At 35.5% G+C, this 16,930-nt stretch overlaps 1 protein-coding gene across 1 annotated transcript in view; it reads left to right on the top strand.

The window, feature by feature from the left end:
• The first annotated feature begins 877 nt into the window (after positions 1–877).
• The window catches only part of SHOC1 (shortage in chiasmata 1), a 48,275-nt gene continuing 32,222 nt past the window's right edge, over positions 878–16,930 (top strand). The window contains exons 1-9 of the mRNA XM_059836423.1: positions 878–922; positions 4,509–4,638; positions 5,223–5,304; positions 6,877–7,067; positions 8,761–8,923; positions 10,750–10,852; positions 11,553–11,709; positions 12,989–13,096; positions 16,442–16,571. Coding sequence (XP_059692406.1) covers positions 878–922; positions 4,509–4,638; positions 5,223–5,304; positions 6,877–7,067; positions 8,761–8,923; positions 10,750–10,852; positions 11,553–11,709; positions 12,989–13,096; positions 16,442–16,571 — 1,109 coding nt within the window. The remainder of the gene's footprint in view (positions 923–4,508; positions 4,639–5,222; positions 5,305–6,876; positions 7,068–8,760; positions 8,924–10,749; positions 10,853–11,552; positions 11,710–12,988; positions 13,097–16,441; positions 16,572–16,930) is intronic.

The following is a 16,930-nucleotide window of genomic DNA, read 5'->3' on the forward strand; positions in this document are numbered from 1 at the left end:
GCCTTCTGTCACAGGTTTCCTTTATGGCCCTACAATTCATTTTTATTGAAATTCAGTTGCATCATACACTTTTTGATGTAATTATCTGACTTTCTCTTTGAGTTCCCTACCTATTTTCAATTACGAAAAAGTACTGTCTTACCTTGTGAAGATCCAGCTACAATATATCCTATTTTGCATTCACTCTGTCTCTCTAGCCTTGTATAGTTTTTGCCTCACTCCTGGTTCCCCTCAGAAGCATGAACTGACTTAGAGACCTGGTGTTCCATCAGGACCTCGTGCTCTCAGCTAGCCTATACAATATCTCCTTTTTTCTTGTAAAACTGGAAGCAGGGGGAAAAGTCCCCTCACAAATACATGAGGCAGTGAGAAGTTAATAGTCTAGACAGTTGAATTAATGCCTTTAAAAATGAATTTATAATCCATTTTTAAAAAATCACTGAATCAGTTAATTTAAGCGTTATTACTTAAGGGAGATAATTTGTATTGCCTATATTCACTGAATGGTACTAGAGGTTTTCTGACAAATAAACACCAAGAAGCATAGCTAGGAAAATTAAAAAAAAAAAAAAAAAAAAAAAAAAAAAAAAAAAAAGCAAGCCCAGTTCTTTCAGAAAAAACAAATAAAATGTTCATGGTCTATAGTTGGTCGGTTACATCTTCCTTCCAGAGGAAGAATATTGATCACTTTGTGTAGCCTTCTGCTACAGGAAATTCAATCCATTGTGCATGTACTACAAATTATGAAGCTATTCATGTTGAACCTGAAATTCAACCTCCTCTTTCAACATTTTAAGATGATACAAAAAGTTTTTAACTGATCCATATTGTCTGTGTCTTCCAGACAGTTGAAATGTTGAAAACATCACAAAACAAGATGTTTGCATCTTTGAAGTATCACGCAACAGACTATTTATATGAGGTATGGTTTTATTGTTTCTCTTAATAGTCAGAACAAAATATAGCAAATTTAGTGAAATTGAGAAAAGATTGTGCTAAAAAATTGAGTGCACATTAAAAAAGATAACAAAAACTACTTTTTTCAAATTCTCTTTCAGAGAGGTTTTTGTGCTGCACTTTGTGGGCTAACATAGTGAAGTGATTACAGGCTTTTTAAATTAAAAAATTTGGGTACAATTTTGCACAGACTGTAAAGCATCAGTTATTTTTAGTGTCTGTTGCATTTACTTATAATGGTCTAGTTATGCACATACAAATTTCATGTTTAGAGCTTTCTTTGGAGAATACACTGTGCCTTCTAATAAATTAAATTAATTACTTTCTGGAGAAATAATCCAACTTTCTAGCTACTTTAGTGTGTATTAGAATAGTGATACACAATGCTGTATTCCTTAATGATTGCAGGGAAAAATTTTTGCAATGTTTTAAATTAAATTCGTGGAAAGGAGATTTTTTTTTTCCCCCCACACAAACAATCACTACTTCACACACTACAAATGCCAGAAGGGGGCATTTGTAGTGTGTGAGCAGAACAATATAGCAAGACGTGATGCCTTCAGGAGTTCAGGGAGAGCAGAAGGACGCACAGAAGCGCTCCTAGCACGTATTTGGAGAATTGCAGCCTGGGAAGTGGTCCTGCTGCAGTACTTGCGGTTAAACTGCGATCCATGTTATGAAGCATTGCCAACATCCCTTTCCTTAGAGTACAGCAGGTGTTCTGTATAGTGCCTGTGTATGTCCCTGTGTTTTCTTAGATTGTAGCAACCAGAACTCCTTTTTCTATTTAATTCCAGCAGTGTGCAGTCTGTCATGCAGTCTTTGTGTAGATATCTTCTCAATGTAGTTCCATTCAGCCTGATCACCAGTTGTTTCCATGTTATCTACAAATAAAAAATTAGATGTTATCAAAACATGTCATGGGCTATATGCAAAAGAGAATTACATGGCTTTTCTTGCCTGAGTTTTGAGGAGGATGGTGCTGACATCAGGACAGCTGAAAACTTGTAGAAGAGAAATGCTGAGTGATCTGCAGAATGGCTGCTGTGGAGCAGTATAAATCTTGCTCTGTGGTGCTACCAGAAGGGTTCAATGGATGTGATCATACATTTAAAGGTATACAGATCTGACTGTGCAAGGGAGATGGTGTGCTCAAACTGCAGCTTCTTGTTCCTATGCCTAGTTGCTACCCTCTAGAAAAAATTACATTGATTTTTCCTCTATCAATTGCACTTGACTAAAGCTTACAGCTTTTAGGAAACACTGGAATTCAATGACCTTTTATCGAACTGTTTCCTGCACATAGCTCACTCAACTGGATGTGGAATCCTGCTACTAATATACTTGTTATGCACTTTTATGAATTCCAGGTATAGTTTTTCCAGCTTCCCTTTTTAAGTATCTTTGAAGAAAGGAGCCTTCATCCGAGACACAAGAGTTAGATACTTCATGCTCCTGAGTGTTGTAGATGTGATTGCAAAGTCATCTTGGTAGTGCAAGGTTTTCTAGTTATAAACTGACAATACATGCAAACTGAATGGAATTGGGATAATATCTTTCATTTGGAAGAGAAATGTGCAGAGACCTTTATATTTTCTTGATACACAAGGGTAAACATGCACTGATTGAATGCTATAGCTATTAATAATGGCTTTGAAAAACACTTTTATATATTTGAGAATGGCAAGAAAGGATGTGTCTTATCAGACTTTATGAAGTGAACTAATTCAGCTTAAACTTCACACTTAGAACTGTTTAATTTAAAATATTTTGTGAAATGCACAACTTTCCTGGCTGAAGGCTATTACCTGTGATGATAGCTCTAGGATGTATTTCTTCCACTTCACAAATATCAGTGAGAGGAAACAATTTTAGCTATTAAGCTAAAGTTAGCCTTAGTAAAACTACATAGTAGTGTTTCAAATTTCTTTCTGATCTCTGTTTTATTATTGCATGTACTTATTTGCTCAGTAGCTTCTACTTTTACAGTAGCAGTAGCATTCTTCTTTAACCTATAAGTCCTTTGACAAATTTTTTGTACCCATTCTGACAGCTTCTTTTAATGAGGAGAAGTGTTATCCGTAGCATTTCCTGTTCCTGTTATCTCTATTAGGAAATTTACTGGCTGCCCTTTATTTTATGATAAATGCAGTTGTTTCAGCAGTAACTTCAATACAGATTACCTAAACTAATATGTGGCCAGTAAAGCGTAGAAGACATAGGTCCAGCTGCCCATAGTTGTCTGCTTCTGTCTTCTTTATTCAGAATTTGTGAAAGAGATCAGTGAAGAAATGCCATGCTTTGACTTAGGCAAGAGGGACTCCATTCGATCAGATCTGTTTTTTCACAAGAGCCTTTTAAGGAAAAGATGCTATGATGGCATGAGTTTTTGGGGTTTTTTAATTAAAATTAACTAGCATTTACAAAATTGTAACTATCCCACAAATGATTAAACGGAAACGGAGAAAGGATTTGTATTGGTGAAGTGACAGTATTTGTTTTCATTGCTTCTCATGTGTTTGTTTTTTGTTTGTCATGTTGGTTTATTTTGGCTTGTGGTTTTGGGGTTTTTTGCCCCTAAGTTTTCTCTTTTCTTACTGGAAGCTTTGCAAAGTACACCAATAGCTTTAGTGATTAGTCTGGTTGCAGTCCAAGTCAGTGAAATATTTCAGGTATTTCTAATCTATCACCTGAGATTTCTAGCAGTACAACCTATATTTGACTTGACATAATATGTTGGAATGGCTGGGCAGTTCTGGGACCTGAAGCAACACAGCTGAAGTGAAGCAGTGGGTTTACAGCTAGAGAAAAATTTCTGGTTTTATTAATTATGTTCTTCCACATGACTATAGCTAGTTCTCTTTTCCAATATGCCTTTTACTCCACAGACTTTTAAAGAACAACTTCTTTCTTCTTCTTTCAATAAACTTGTTAAACACAAATGTGTAAGTATAATTTTTCTTTGCTTCCTGAACTTACCGGTTATTCTTTGGTTCTGTGCTCTTTATACAGTACTGGCCATAGGTTTCTATGACAAAGGAGCTGTAAGGTAGTTTATTGAACTTGGTATTCAGTGAAAAGTTACTAAACTTGCCACATAGAGTATTTCATTCCAGAATTCAATTGATTACTGTTCCTGGTTTTAGAGAAAATGAAAGGCTTTAAAAGGGCTTTCATTAGCTCATAATGACACATGAAAGACAAGAGGCCTTGAAATATTAATAGCACTTGAAACTGCAGTAGTAGGAATGATACTAAATTGTTTCTGGTCGGCTTATCCATGTGTCCATTCAGGAGATCATTCCAAGTGTTAAGGTAAGCACTTGTAATTGCACATTCAAAGCTTAGTTAAAGGGTAGCTAAGGGTATGTTCAATTCTTCGTACTCAGACACGTAGGTTAAAAGTTAAATAGCAAATCAGGTAAATGTTAGTATCTTCTCTTAAAAAGAAGAAAACCCGTGAAAGCAGTGGGAATGTTTGAAGAGGCAGTGCGCAAAAAGAATGGAGCTGTCTCTCTCATGATTTTATCACATGCCTTTTTTTTATTCAGAGCATGGCAAGGCAGAAGTTTTCCATCTGGAAATTATCACTTTGCTTTCCTCCCTGTTTACATCAAGATGAAAAGTATCATCTCAGTGGACTCTTTGCTGATGATAAGTATAGGAAGCCATGGACTAGAAGTATGTAATATAATCCTTAAGTTTAGTTTAGATTTACTGTAGATTAAAGAAAAACTTGTGTTTATCCATAATAAGATAAATCTGCTAAAAAAAAATATTTCCAGACATAGCACTGTGCCCTTTCTTATAGCTCTTGAAGGCAGAAAATCTTCATTGCCCAAATTGAAGCAAATGGGTGATGGATATTTATTTGAGTGGCACCATAAATGAGATGATATTTGATAAGTTTGTAGAGATCTCTGGATAGATTTCTTTCCAGAGAAATGTTTGTGGAAGAAAAGCAATGATCAGAGATAAGTAAAATACCAAACCTGATTCCTTGGGAGAGGTTTGGAAGATGATGCTGAGGTTATGAGATGTGACAAAAAATGAAGTCTTCAAATGACAGACAAAGGGAAATATATGCATAAAAGTGTTTGCAACTTACTTGTGCATTTGTATCACCTTTGCTAATGGAAACTAAGGGTGTTGTTTCTTCTATATGTCAAGTGTAAAGTTTGATTAGCCTCAACAATGATTTAATCAATGTATAAAAACTAATTTTAATATTTGCTGCATGACTTTTTCTCTGCTTTTCATCTTAGTTGGTTCAACACAGAACATGATGGCTATTTCAGTGTTGGATCAATGGAAGAAAAGTTTACCTGTGGAGGATTTCCTGGAAAAGTCAGTAACTTTAAGTTAAAAACATTCATGATTTCTTTGATATCACTGATGTATTTTTTGAATTATACGTTAATGATGAAAACAGAATATGAAGATGTTTCCTGACAGTAGCAAGTGTGCTGGAGCTGTACACTCTATCAGACAGCTTAGAGATGGGTTTTTTCACTAAAAGTAGCATTGTGTTTTTATGGAGTTCACTAGTTCTTTATATAATTTTTAATGGTTGTGTAATCTATTTATGACATTGGAGAAAGTCTCTGAAAACTGCATGAAGATGAAAATAAGCTGTTTCCCCTCTCCTCTGTGAGACAATTATCTTATGTAACTGTACAAGCATAGCTACGTGACTCGAAAATATTTTTCCATACTTAAAATAGTCTGCATTAAAATATTTGCCATTTTCTAGAAAAGCCTTAGGAAAGAGGTGGTCTGTATAGTCTCAGAAAAATAACTCAGGTTTGTTCTAGCTATAAAGCTGTAGTGAAACCTAGTGATTTCAGTGAAGTTCTAACTTGGGCAGTGTTTTAAGGTTAATGGATTTTCAGAGGCTTATGCCATGTGAAACTTTTGATATTAGTTATTATCAGTACCACATGGTTTTTGCTTGTCAACTATAATACTTATAGCTTAAAAATTAATTTCTGAACTACAGTCAAAATGTTGTAAAATAGTTGATTTTTATAAGATGGGTAGCAGAGATTCCCCTCTAATGCTTTACACATGAAGTCCTGTGCTCAATTTCAGAGGTGTACTTACACACTGATTGTTTTTATGAGCCTTATCTTAAGATGACTAGCAAATAGCAAGATGATGTAATGCTAAGTATTATTTAAAATATGAATAAATCAATAGCATGCAAAATTGAGAGATCAGTTGTCTGAAATGAGAATAGTAAGTACAATAACCGTAGATGAGCTGATTTGGGTGCTTCAGAAATGTCAGCACTTGTCACAGTTACTTTATTGTTGCAGTCAATTTATATAGGTAGCACAGCATTAACACGTTTCAATAAACTATTGTAACTGTTTTTTCCAGATGCATGTTTAGCTCAGGAAAGTCATGGGGGTTTTTTTCCTTTCTGTAGTCAAACTACTTCCCACTTATTTGGCAAACAGTAGGGAGGTTTTCTTAATAAGTAGTACTGAGGTTAGTATGAAAAGTTACAGGAAATAGAAGTGGTTTCATTTCTTCACTTACCCTGTATTTTTCCTATTGCTGTTACTTGCAATTTCTTCATGGTTTTTGAAACAGAAGTGTACATATAACCCAGCAGCAAATTTTTGTCACAAACCTTATGACATCAATAGGTTTGATGCTTTTTTTATTTTTGTGCAATTTTATGCTGGGTGTAAACTTAAAGGACTTTTTCTTGAGGGAAAATTGAATGTGTAGTTTGACCATGGATCCAGTGACAGAGAGAACTCTAAATTCCAGTCTTCTTCAGTGAATATGGTGATAATCAAAGTTCTTAGAGCATCTAAGTGCTGTTGATTCACTGAGGAGTCAGGGAAGTTACAACATTGATTTTGCTACAGCTTAAGCATCAAGTTTTTTTTTTCTGTGTTTTTTTAGGAAACCTATCTCCTCTGTAGAGTTTCAGACTAATAATGATTTGATAGAAGTTATTCCAAGTTCAAATCCTTGCTCTCAGACTGACACAGAAGAATCTTTTTTACTTATGAATAATGCTTTTAAGGAAGACTCCATCCAAGACAAATATTTGAAGATTTACTATGCCACTGAATTTAAAGAACCACAGCGAGGTAAAATGTTCAATTTGCTGTTTTCTGAGTTTTGGTTCAGTAATCTTGTTAACTTTTGTAATTTTTTACATATGTTCCAGAGAAATTGATGAGATCATTTGGGTGATCAAAAACTTTGCAGTGGCATAAGATATAACCACAAAAGACAGATTTATTCCCTGGAGAAGCAAGGCGTGTTTTAATAGCTCAAGAGAGATGCAAGCCAAAAGAAGTTTAAGATAGATTTGTTTGTGGATATCTGTTTGAGTTAGCATCATAAAACAGTTACAGTTTGGTGGGAGCATAATCAGTATCCATCATTTTCAGGCACTGTGAGAGAACAGAGGGTTATTACTGACAGGGAATCATCCAAGTGAAAGGGAGATGTGGGAATAAGGAGACATCCATATTGTTAAAAAATAAGGAAGAAGGACAAAAAAATTCCTTTGCCCTTCTATATGTATTATATATGTGTAAAATGTGTGTGTAAATTCATATGTATTTCATACTGCAAATGTAAGGGATTGTCAAATGTGGTTACTGCATCACTTCTGTCTCAGGGGAGCAGTAGTTTAAACACAAAAGAAATAGAATAATGTGATGGCTTGGGTTGGAAAGGACCTTTTACGGGAGTTAACTCCCCTGTAATTAGCTCAGGTTGGTCAGATCCTCATCCAACTCACCTTAAACACCTCACCTCTGGGGATGGAACTGCCTCACTACTAGGGATGGGGCATCAATCTTGTTGTAAGAAACTGCTTCCTTATATCTAATTTAACTTATCCCTCTTTAAGTTTAAAACTTAGGACCTTAAAGGTCTATCCCCACCTTTCCTATAAGCCTTCTTAAAGTACTGAGAAGCCACAGTAAGGTTTTTCTGGAGCCATCTCCTCTTCAGGCTGAATATATGTCGATTCTCTCAGACTTTTCTCACAGGAGAGGTGTTTCTTTCCTCTGATTGTTTTTGTGATTCTTCCTCTGGACATGCTCCAAGAGGTCCATGTTTCTTTTTCTCCTGAGGACCCCAGAGGTGGAGGGAAGGTTCCAGGTGGGCTCTCACCAGACCAGAGCAGAGGAACAGAATCCCCTCCCTCCCCTGCTGCCCATGCTGCTTTGGCTGCAGTCCAGGACATGTTTGGCTTTCTGGGCTGGGAGTACCCGTGGCTGGGTCATGTCCAGCCTCTCACCCACCAGCACCCCCCAGTCCTGCTCACAGGGCTGCTCTAGATTTGTTCATTTCCTAGCCTGTGTTGATACAATCTCATCTTTCTTGAAATCACAGTAATTTGCAACCATTTTTGTAATATTTTTTCTTCATAGTTAGGGAATCTGCAATTAGATTTAGACGCATTTGGAGAGAGTGCATCATTTCTACATTTAAAATTGCACTGAGCTAAGTTTCTTGACCAGAACCTACTTCGGAAGTTCCTTTATCATACTTGAAAGTGCAAGCAAAGAAACAAAAAATACCTTTTGTTTTTAACAGGTATTATGTAAGATAAAAGAAAAAGCTAAGGAAAACTAGAGGTTATCATGTGAACTGCAGAAGTCTAGACTTGCACTTTAAGTGTTTTAGGATTTAAGTTTAAAGTAAAAAGCAGTTATTGTTTTGCTGACATTTATAGTATTCCAACAGTTGCTCAACAATTCTTTATTCTGATAATTCTTAGTATTTTTATCTTGTTTTATAATGTTTTTTCTTCTATTTTGTCAGATTTATATTTGGAAGAGGAGTTTGTTTTTGTTGATAATCTTGAAAGTTTTCGTAAAAAATTGCCAACTTTATCTATACTTCTGAGCAGACTACAGTTTTTTTTAGTGAAAGATCCCCTTTTAGATTCTGAAGGACAGTTTTTAACAGCAGAGAATATTTTCAGGTACCTACAAATTTCTGTATAATATTAAACATAAAACATAGTCTGTGTATAATGCCATTAACATTTTTATGTGTGTTGTATTTTACCTTTGTAGCTAGTTTATGTTTGCAACAGGTAAAGACTTCAGCTTTTCATCTTAGGAAAAAATGAGGAGGGTGAACTTTGTATGCATTAAGAAAACTGGATTAATGAAATTGTCATTTTTACATTCTATAGGTGTGAAACACAATCAGGATATTAGTTTTGGAATACTGAAAAAATGTGCATCTTTAAGGGACTTAGTCCTTCCTCAAACTGACTGATTCCCTATCATGAAACTATCGCTAAATATAGTAGGGCTAGGATTTTACACATGCTTCCATGTTCCTTTTTTCTCTTCTCTCAGATGTGCTGCCAGTAAATCCATGCTCTTTCCCAGTTGAATTGTATTCCTTCAAGTTCAAATATTAATTATTCTTATGGTTTTGCTCAGTTTTGTATTGCTAGGTTGATTGAATTTAATTGAATGATACCTATGTCATGAATTTGAACAAACCAGTACATTTAAACAGGTATGCTGTATCAAAAATGGGCAAAGTATTTTGTTAATATACTCATCATGTATATACATTCATACAGTCTGGCTAATTCTTGTGCTGATTTACTTCGTGTCTGGACTACTTGTATTGCTTCCTTTGCACTAGGAAGCATTGCATGAATGAGAGGCAAGGTAAAACAGCTTTTAACTGAGCCAGATGTACCCATACAGTAGAACAAGGAGGAATGGAGTTGTTTGCCTATTTTTCCAAAGATGAGCCCCAGTCTTGCAGTGAATCTTGGATGTAAGACTGTGTGAGTACTGTAAATACCCAGTGAAGAGAACGTGATCCAAATTCTATAATGACTTTCAGAAATACCAGTAATGGGAGAAAAAATGCTAGTGTGAAGCTTTACAGAAATAGCTCTGACCTCCTGACCTGTGGTTGACTAGCAAAAACGTGGACCTGTCCAAGATGGGAGTCCAGATCTCCTAATGCAGCACACAGGGAGATGCATTTAGAGAAAGGGAGTCAGTTAGACAGACTTCAGCTTGAGTTCAAATTCATGAGCATCCCAAGGCTGGACACAGAGCAGTTTGTAGTCTGCAGTCTAAGATATTCCTCTGGTTACTACCCTAAAAAGTCACTACAGGTTTAGTGCCTGTAATTGACACAAATGCCTGATGAAGTGTTTTCTTTCTACCTGACAAATCTTCATCCCTGTGCTGCATGTGTCCTTGCCTTTCAATGCAAGTAGTAGCTTCATTCCTGAGTTTTACTTCAAGTGTTTTAAAGTTTTTCAGTTAAACCAGGAACATACTTTTAGTTTTCACTTTAACAAGTAATAGGCACACTGCCTTCTTTCATGCTGAATCTTTCCTGAAAATAGGAATGGTGGCAAAAGATAAATAAGGCAAATAGATTACAGAGATTTTCTGTCCAGTAAAAAAATTTTACTTTGGAAGAAATTAGATCTGCAGCTTTTGCAGAAAGTGCTTTTACATGAGGGGACTTTTGTGCTGGGAGGCTGAAGAATTATAATATGAAGGTTTTTTGCTGTAAGTGTTTAAGGCAGACCCTAATATTAAGCATTTCTACTCTGCATATAATGTGTTATTTCTTAAAAATTTTCTTTGGTTGATTACACAAATCAGTACAGCATCACTTGGAATTGCCTTCTTAGAAAAGGCATGGATTTAGAAAAACTTTTGCCATGTATATGGCTGTCAAAACTATTGCCAAGAGTTTCAGTCTTAGACTTTAGGTAATACAAAGAAGTCACTTGGTTTCTTTTATGATCTTTTAAAGAGAATGTTTGACTTTCCAAAATGGAATGAAGATGGAAGAAAGTCAAAATGAATTGCAGGGGATTAAAGAGAGTTTCCGTACTGTATCTATGAAAGATGAAGAGGTATAATCCTGTTGTTTCATACTGTATATTACATTAGTGGTTATTCTATGTTATGCATGTGTGTTTGCTCACCTGCAAGTCATCTTACAAAGTTCTTTTCATATTTGCCAAATATTTTGAGCTTTCATGTTTCCAAGATTAGAAAACACTGGTATTATTTGTGGGTTTTTAATTCTTAGATGCTGTTTTTAGGAATCTCTGCTCTGACAAGCTGTTTGTCTTGGTACCTGATGTGTTTGCAGTTTAATGTAGATACTTGTTACACTAAGAATAAAAATTAATTAGAACAGGAAGCCATGGCATGAGCTTGGGAAAGGGAAGGCTGCAAGACATGTTCTGGGATTCGGGGGGCCAGCTTGGCTTTTCTTTTAAAGAGGTCAAATCTATTTTTTGCTCCATTTTTCAAAATTCTAAAAAGCAAACTTTCAGTGAAATAAATGAGGATTGTACTTGGTTGGGAGCTGTAAATTAAGGCACACTTTTTATATTCCACTGACTCAATCGGAAGTTGTGTAACATTGTATTTTACCCTGTATTGAGCAAAGCTTTGTGTGTGCTGTGTAAATGTCAAATGATTTCTCTCCTAAGAGCTCCTAAATTGGTTTAGAATTAAGTTATTTGAAGATTTTTAGAGCTTTGACAGTGCAGTCATATGAAAGGAAATTTACTGGCCATTCTGTTGTGATTAATATTTTTTCAGTATTTCCTGTTGCCTGTTGGTTTAGAATTTGGCAAACCGAACAATGGCAGATCTGATTGTGTTAAGATTCCATCATACTTGGAACTAAAAGAGTTGTTAAATTTAGCCCCAGTCATTGTAAATGATGAAGACCTTTGCAAACAAGTGATCAGAGAAGGTGAGGGTTGGTTTTCTTAAGTGCTTGACCTGATTTTCCTTTCATTTGAACACATTTAACACAATCAAGCTCTTTTATATTGAGTTCACTTAAAAATTACTCCACAGCTTATCAGATGAGAATTTCTGTGGATGATCTAGAACCTCTGTTACACCCAAATTTCTCGTATTAGAAAGGTCTCCGTAAGGGTGGTAAAGGACTTGCCATTGACTCAGTCCAGGGCTGTGTTGTAATCTGGAACACAATAGTAATATGAGCTGTGATTTGTGATATATAATCAATACAATCGATATAATTTGGTGTTGTGCTCTCTAATACGTTTCTAAGTTTACTTTCAGAGACATCCCTAAGAGGATTATTTGCAGAACAGTCATACCATAAAAAATACTTTTGTTGCATTATAATTGCAAACAAAAAAGCAGATTTCTGGGGGGAAAGCGGTTAAATATTTCCATGGATAACAGGATTATTCTCAATGACAGTAATAGTTTCTTCAAAGGAATTTTAGAAAAATTACTGAATGCTTTTAGACTACTGATAAATAAAACTTTGATGACAGTTATTAGCTAATGGATTGATTTGTATGACAGTATTTTGTTTTGTTAAAAGAAAAAGGCATTGCATGTGGGTTGGTTTCTTGCTGTTTTTTTTAATAGTAAAAATAAATAATTTTCCACTTTTTTGGTGGACAGGAAGCATCTCAAAGAAGGAGGCTTAATGCTTCTGAAGATGGAGGATGTGTGCTGAATTCTGTGTCTCATAGGGCAGCAGTTTGAAGTAAACCAGTCTCTTACTGAAGACAGAAACAAAACTTTTAAAAGTGGATATTTGACTAAAATGGTTTCATGTGCATTCTCCAATATATTTAGTATGTGTCATGTTTCAAGATGAGATTTCAGAGATTAGAGGATTCCATAAATAAAAGTCAACCTATTGTGGGTGGTTTTGTTTTAGTCCTTTTCTGGTAGCAAAAGAATCTACATACACATACTCCTAGTAGACTATATTCAGGCTACTTAGTTGTTCTGGAAATTATTGTAGTCATAAGATCTTGGGATAATTCAGATAGTGACTATACAATGTTGTGGGGGATTTTTTTTTTTGTCAGTTAAGGGACAAGACTGAGCACTGCTCTAATCAGCTAAAGCATCTGGGGTTACTAAGCATGACTAATTTTTCATAACAATATATCATGGAGGTTCAATAAAAAGACTGAAAGGTATGACAGGAAAAATTAATAAATGGTTCATTTATGGCACCTTTTAAAATCTGTTTTCAGATCTCAAAGCAGAAATTACATACAAAATAGAAATTTCCACATACTCTGCCATTCCACAAGAGGCTTGCTCCAGTATTAGCACAAGTATGTTGGAATTCTGTGAGTCAGGTAGGAAGATCTTTATAAATCAAGGGGTGATATTTAAGATAAATTCTTCAAGTAGTTTCTCTAATATTCTGTTTGTGGGAGAACATGTACTACATAGGTAAGAAGATTCACTTTTATGTAGTCTATTATTTTATACCCGCACCATAAGGAGGTGGGGGTGCCATGCTCCTTTGTAGAGCTTTATAGTCTAAACACAAGCAACTTTACAATTCCTTTGTATTGCTTTTGGCGGTGAGCAATGTCTATAACTTTTGCACTTTATTAGATTTTTAGATCTTGTTTTATCTAGCAACTCATCTACTGAGAGAGGGCAGATGAAAGTTAAGGCAGATTGATTAAAATTGTGGAGTTTAAAGTTTGTAAAAGTCTGATATAAATGCTTTCAAAGGAGGGTGGTGGAGAACAATTCAAGTAGCAGTGTTGTGTTTGTAAGTTATAGAGATTTAAAACTCCTGTGTAGACATCCTGTTTTGCAAATGGTTCAGTAATTACGTGTGACTAGGAAGTTAAGCCAGAGCTGTTTTCTACAGAAATAAACTCCTACTGTTGAGAATTTGCTATGTGCATTGAATCCTCACTTCTCTTATACTGAGATTAGGAAATACACCCTGTGTGTCCACCTTTATTAGGTTGAAAACCCAAGTCATGGTGTTTACACCATCGACCAGTGCTGAGCAGCTTTGGTGTCTCGCTGCTCATCCTCGTCATCCAACCTTACTTAAAGCTTTTTCGGGTTCCAGGCATAACCTTTCAAAATAATGTGCAGTCTTTGCCAGCCCTACTGAATTCACTGCTAAATTCTAGCTGACTAAGTGAGGCAGAAAAATGGCTGTGCTGGTGACATTTTTCACCTTTCATTTAATGTAGAAGAGCCTGCACAAAGAGTAACATTTACAAATAAATGTGATCTGAGCATGATGATACATGTACGTCTCATCCTCATGTATATACTGCCTATGAAAAGATCTCTCCATTGTTGTATTGGACAGCAGCAGTATTATCCATCAGTGCTTGTTCACTTGACAGTTTTCCATACAGAAGTTACTAAAATACTCAAGAAATTTTGGGCTTTCTCCAGACCAAGACTTTTCTTATTGTCTTAGTTCCAAAAAGTTTTGAATTTAGCTGATAGTTGTCCCCTGCAGGCTAATAGTACTAATAGTACCGTGCTTTAGATACTATATTGTAGCGGAAATATGTTTGGAACTATCGTACCATTTCAAAGTGTCTGATATAAAAGCTCAATGCAAACACACCAAGTTCCACCAGGATAAAGTTAAGCTTATTTTACATCTGGAGATTATTGTCTAGCATGATAAACTGTAATCTGTGTGTAGTCTGCTCTCTGACTGCTCTTTACTTCTAAAGCTTACAAGCAGGAGGGGCTTAAGTGCGGTAGATCTAACTCTTCCCTTGTATGTAGTACTAATAAATTGACTGTGATCTTCTCTAGGTTATTGTCCATTCTTCTGCAGTAAATGAGTTGTCAAGCCATCTTGAATTGTCTTTTAAAAAAAGTGGCTGTGTTAGTCCTTATTACCAGTTGCTCTCTTAGCTCTGTTCTTCAATGAGGCAGAATTCTATTGTTGGGCTGCAATCAACTTCTATCTCTCTCTCCCTCTTTTTTTTTTTTTTTTTCCAGGATAGACTCAGGTCTGTAGGATAGAGACCTACAAGTGTGTGCAATCATAAATAACTAGAAGACTGTCAGGTATCTCAGCTGAAACCTGACACCCAATACAGAAACTTCTGCTATGAAGCAGTCTTCTCCTTCTAATTAATTTTGCTCTTTATGAGTTACCAGAAGTGAAATACGTTTGCTTGAATTCAGTGAGGAAGCAGTCATAAGATTAAGCAGTCTTTTTCTAGTCACTGAGTTTGTTTAAAAAAGGCATTGAGAGACAAGATAATTCTCTGAGTCAGCAATGTTCTGAGAAGGGGAATGTTACTCTGAGTGTAGGCAGAGTTTAACTAATGTAGCTGATAAAGAATTCCAGTCTCAAAAGCATAAATAACTAGACAAGAACAAATATGAATAGTATTGCTAAAAGAGAAAGAATATTATTTTTAGATAACAGCAGGTATTTTTGCTGTCCTGAGATCAGCTTCTGTCCTATTCAAAGGAAAGTCCTAAAATTGTTGCTCCTCACAAAAACTGGTTTGTGAGCTGAAGTTCACAGGATGAGTTCATTGAACCTTTTTTGTTCTAAGTGGGAAAGAAGTTATACTGACTTGAAGTGTGTTGCTTTATTTTGTACCCACTTTAATTTCTTACCTTTTTTCCCCTGTTTTTCTGATATGTTTGTGTCCTCTGCCTTTCTATCACTGTCCCTTACCCTTCCTGCCTAACAATCAGCTTGTTAGATCCTTCAAGGAGAAGCTGTGAGCAGCTGGACAGGTGACTGATTCATAGGTGCTTTGTGCCAATTGTCCAGGCAATGTGGATATGATGATTATATCTACTTGCTGCCTGTTGGAATTAATATTGAATTCATTATAAGTGTTTTTCCTTGTGGAGGCACTGATTTATTCACAATTTTTCTGCCTTAGTTTTCACAAAACATGAAACAACTGTGGTTTTTGTGATTTTTACTTTTGGGTTACTAGAATGCCAGAGAGATTAATACCAGGGCAATTATGTGAACCACCAAAATCAATGAAGTTGCAAATTTGTAATAAGACTTGAATAAAACCCAATAATCATTTATATGTCCACATTTAATATGACTGGGAGGAAGAAGAAAAGAATGTTTAAAGTGACTTGTAGAGGACTTTTAACATGCCAGGTTGGTTTGTATGCTACTTAAAAAAAAAAAAAAAACTGGTGTTGTAATTAATTTCAGTGATCATCCCTAGAAATTTCAATGAGAACTAATTCTGCTTGAAAGAGGTTTTGGTTTTGTTTTGGGTTTTTTTTGGTTTTTTTTCATTAAAATCCTGACTGTTTTTGAAGTTCTTGAGGCTGTTTTTACAGCAACCACAATATTGCCTATAGTCTCTCTCCCACTTACTTTACTTAATTTATGGAGGAATCGTCTAAGAAGGGTAACAGGCATAAATATCAAAATCTCAGCCATGGATTTAATTATAATCTTATCTGTGAAGTGTATATACTCAGAACTACGTCAAGGAATGTGATCTACAGTTATTTCCCCAAAATATCTGGAAATTAGATGTGAAATATTTGGGGCATATAGCTTATTGAATTGTCCCTTGAAAATATTTTCTATTTTAATCCAGAACTTCACTTGTGTAAGATTCATAAGCATGTGCATTTCATTCACAAGTAGCTTTGTGATTTTGATTTTTATTTTTGTTTTGGCTGGGGCTTTATGCAATTTCCAGCTGAATATATTCCATATTTGAAAGATGAAATGGAAGTGCCTTTAACTCCTCCATGCAGACAACAAAGATCATGGGTTAGTTTTCTGTGCAGAAGACTTCAAGAAGAACCTATTTCTCTCTCTGGTAACAGGTAATAAAACCTTGGTAGTGACAAATTAGTTCATAAATCCTCAAAATAATGAAAAAATAACTTCACAGTATTTATGAATTGGTACTTACATTCTTTGAGCTGCATATATATTGTGTTTTGTGTGAAAGAGTGATGGAATGCACCGTCCATATGTGGGGTTTTCTAGAGGAGCCTGAAAAAGGAAAGGAAGTTACTTCCATAGGCCTCTTTCTCTGGGGGGATTTTATAGCCTGAAAATCCAGTCTTGCTTTTGCAATACGCGACAGTAAATATTTAAAGCATTACAAGTATCTGTATGGGCATATGCATATATTTATACCTATGGCACTCATATATGAGGCAAAAGGATCACCTGCAAA

The sequence above is a fragment of the Haemorhous mexicanus genome, chromosome Z (genome assembly GCF_027477595.1).
Source record: "Haemorhous mexicanus isolate bHaeMex1 chromosome Z, bHaeMex1.pri, whole genome shotgun sequence".
Classification (NCBI taxonomy): Eukaryota; Metazoa; Chordata; class Aves; order Passeriformes; family Fringillidae; genus Haemorhous; species Haemorhous mexicanus.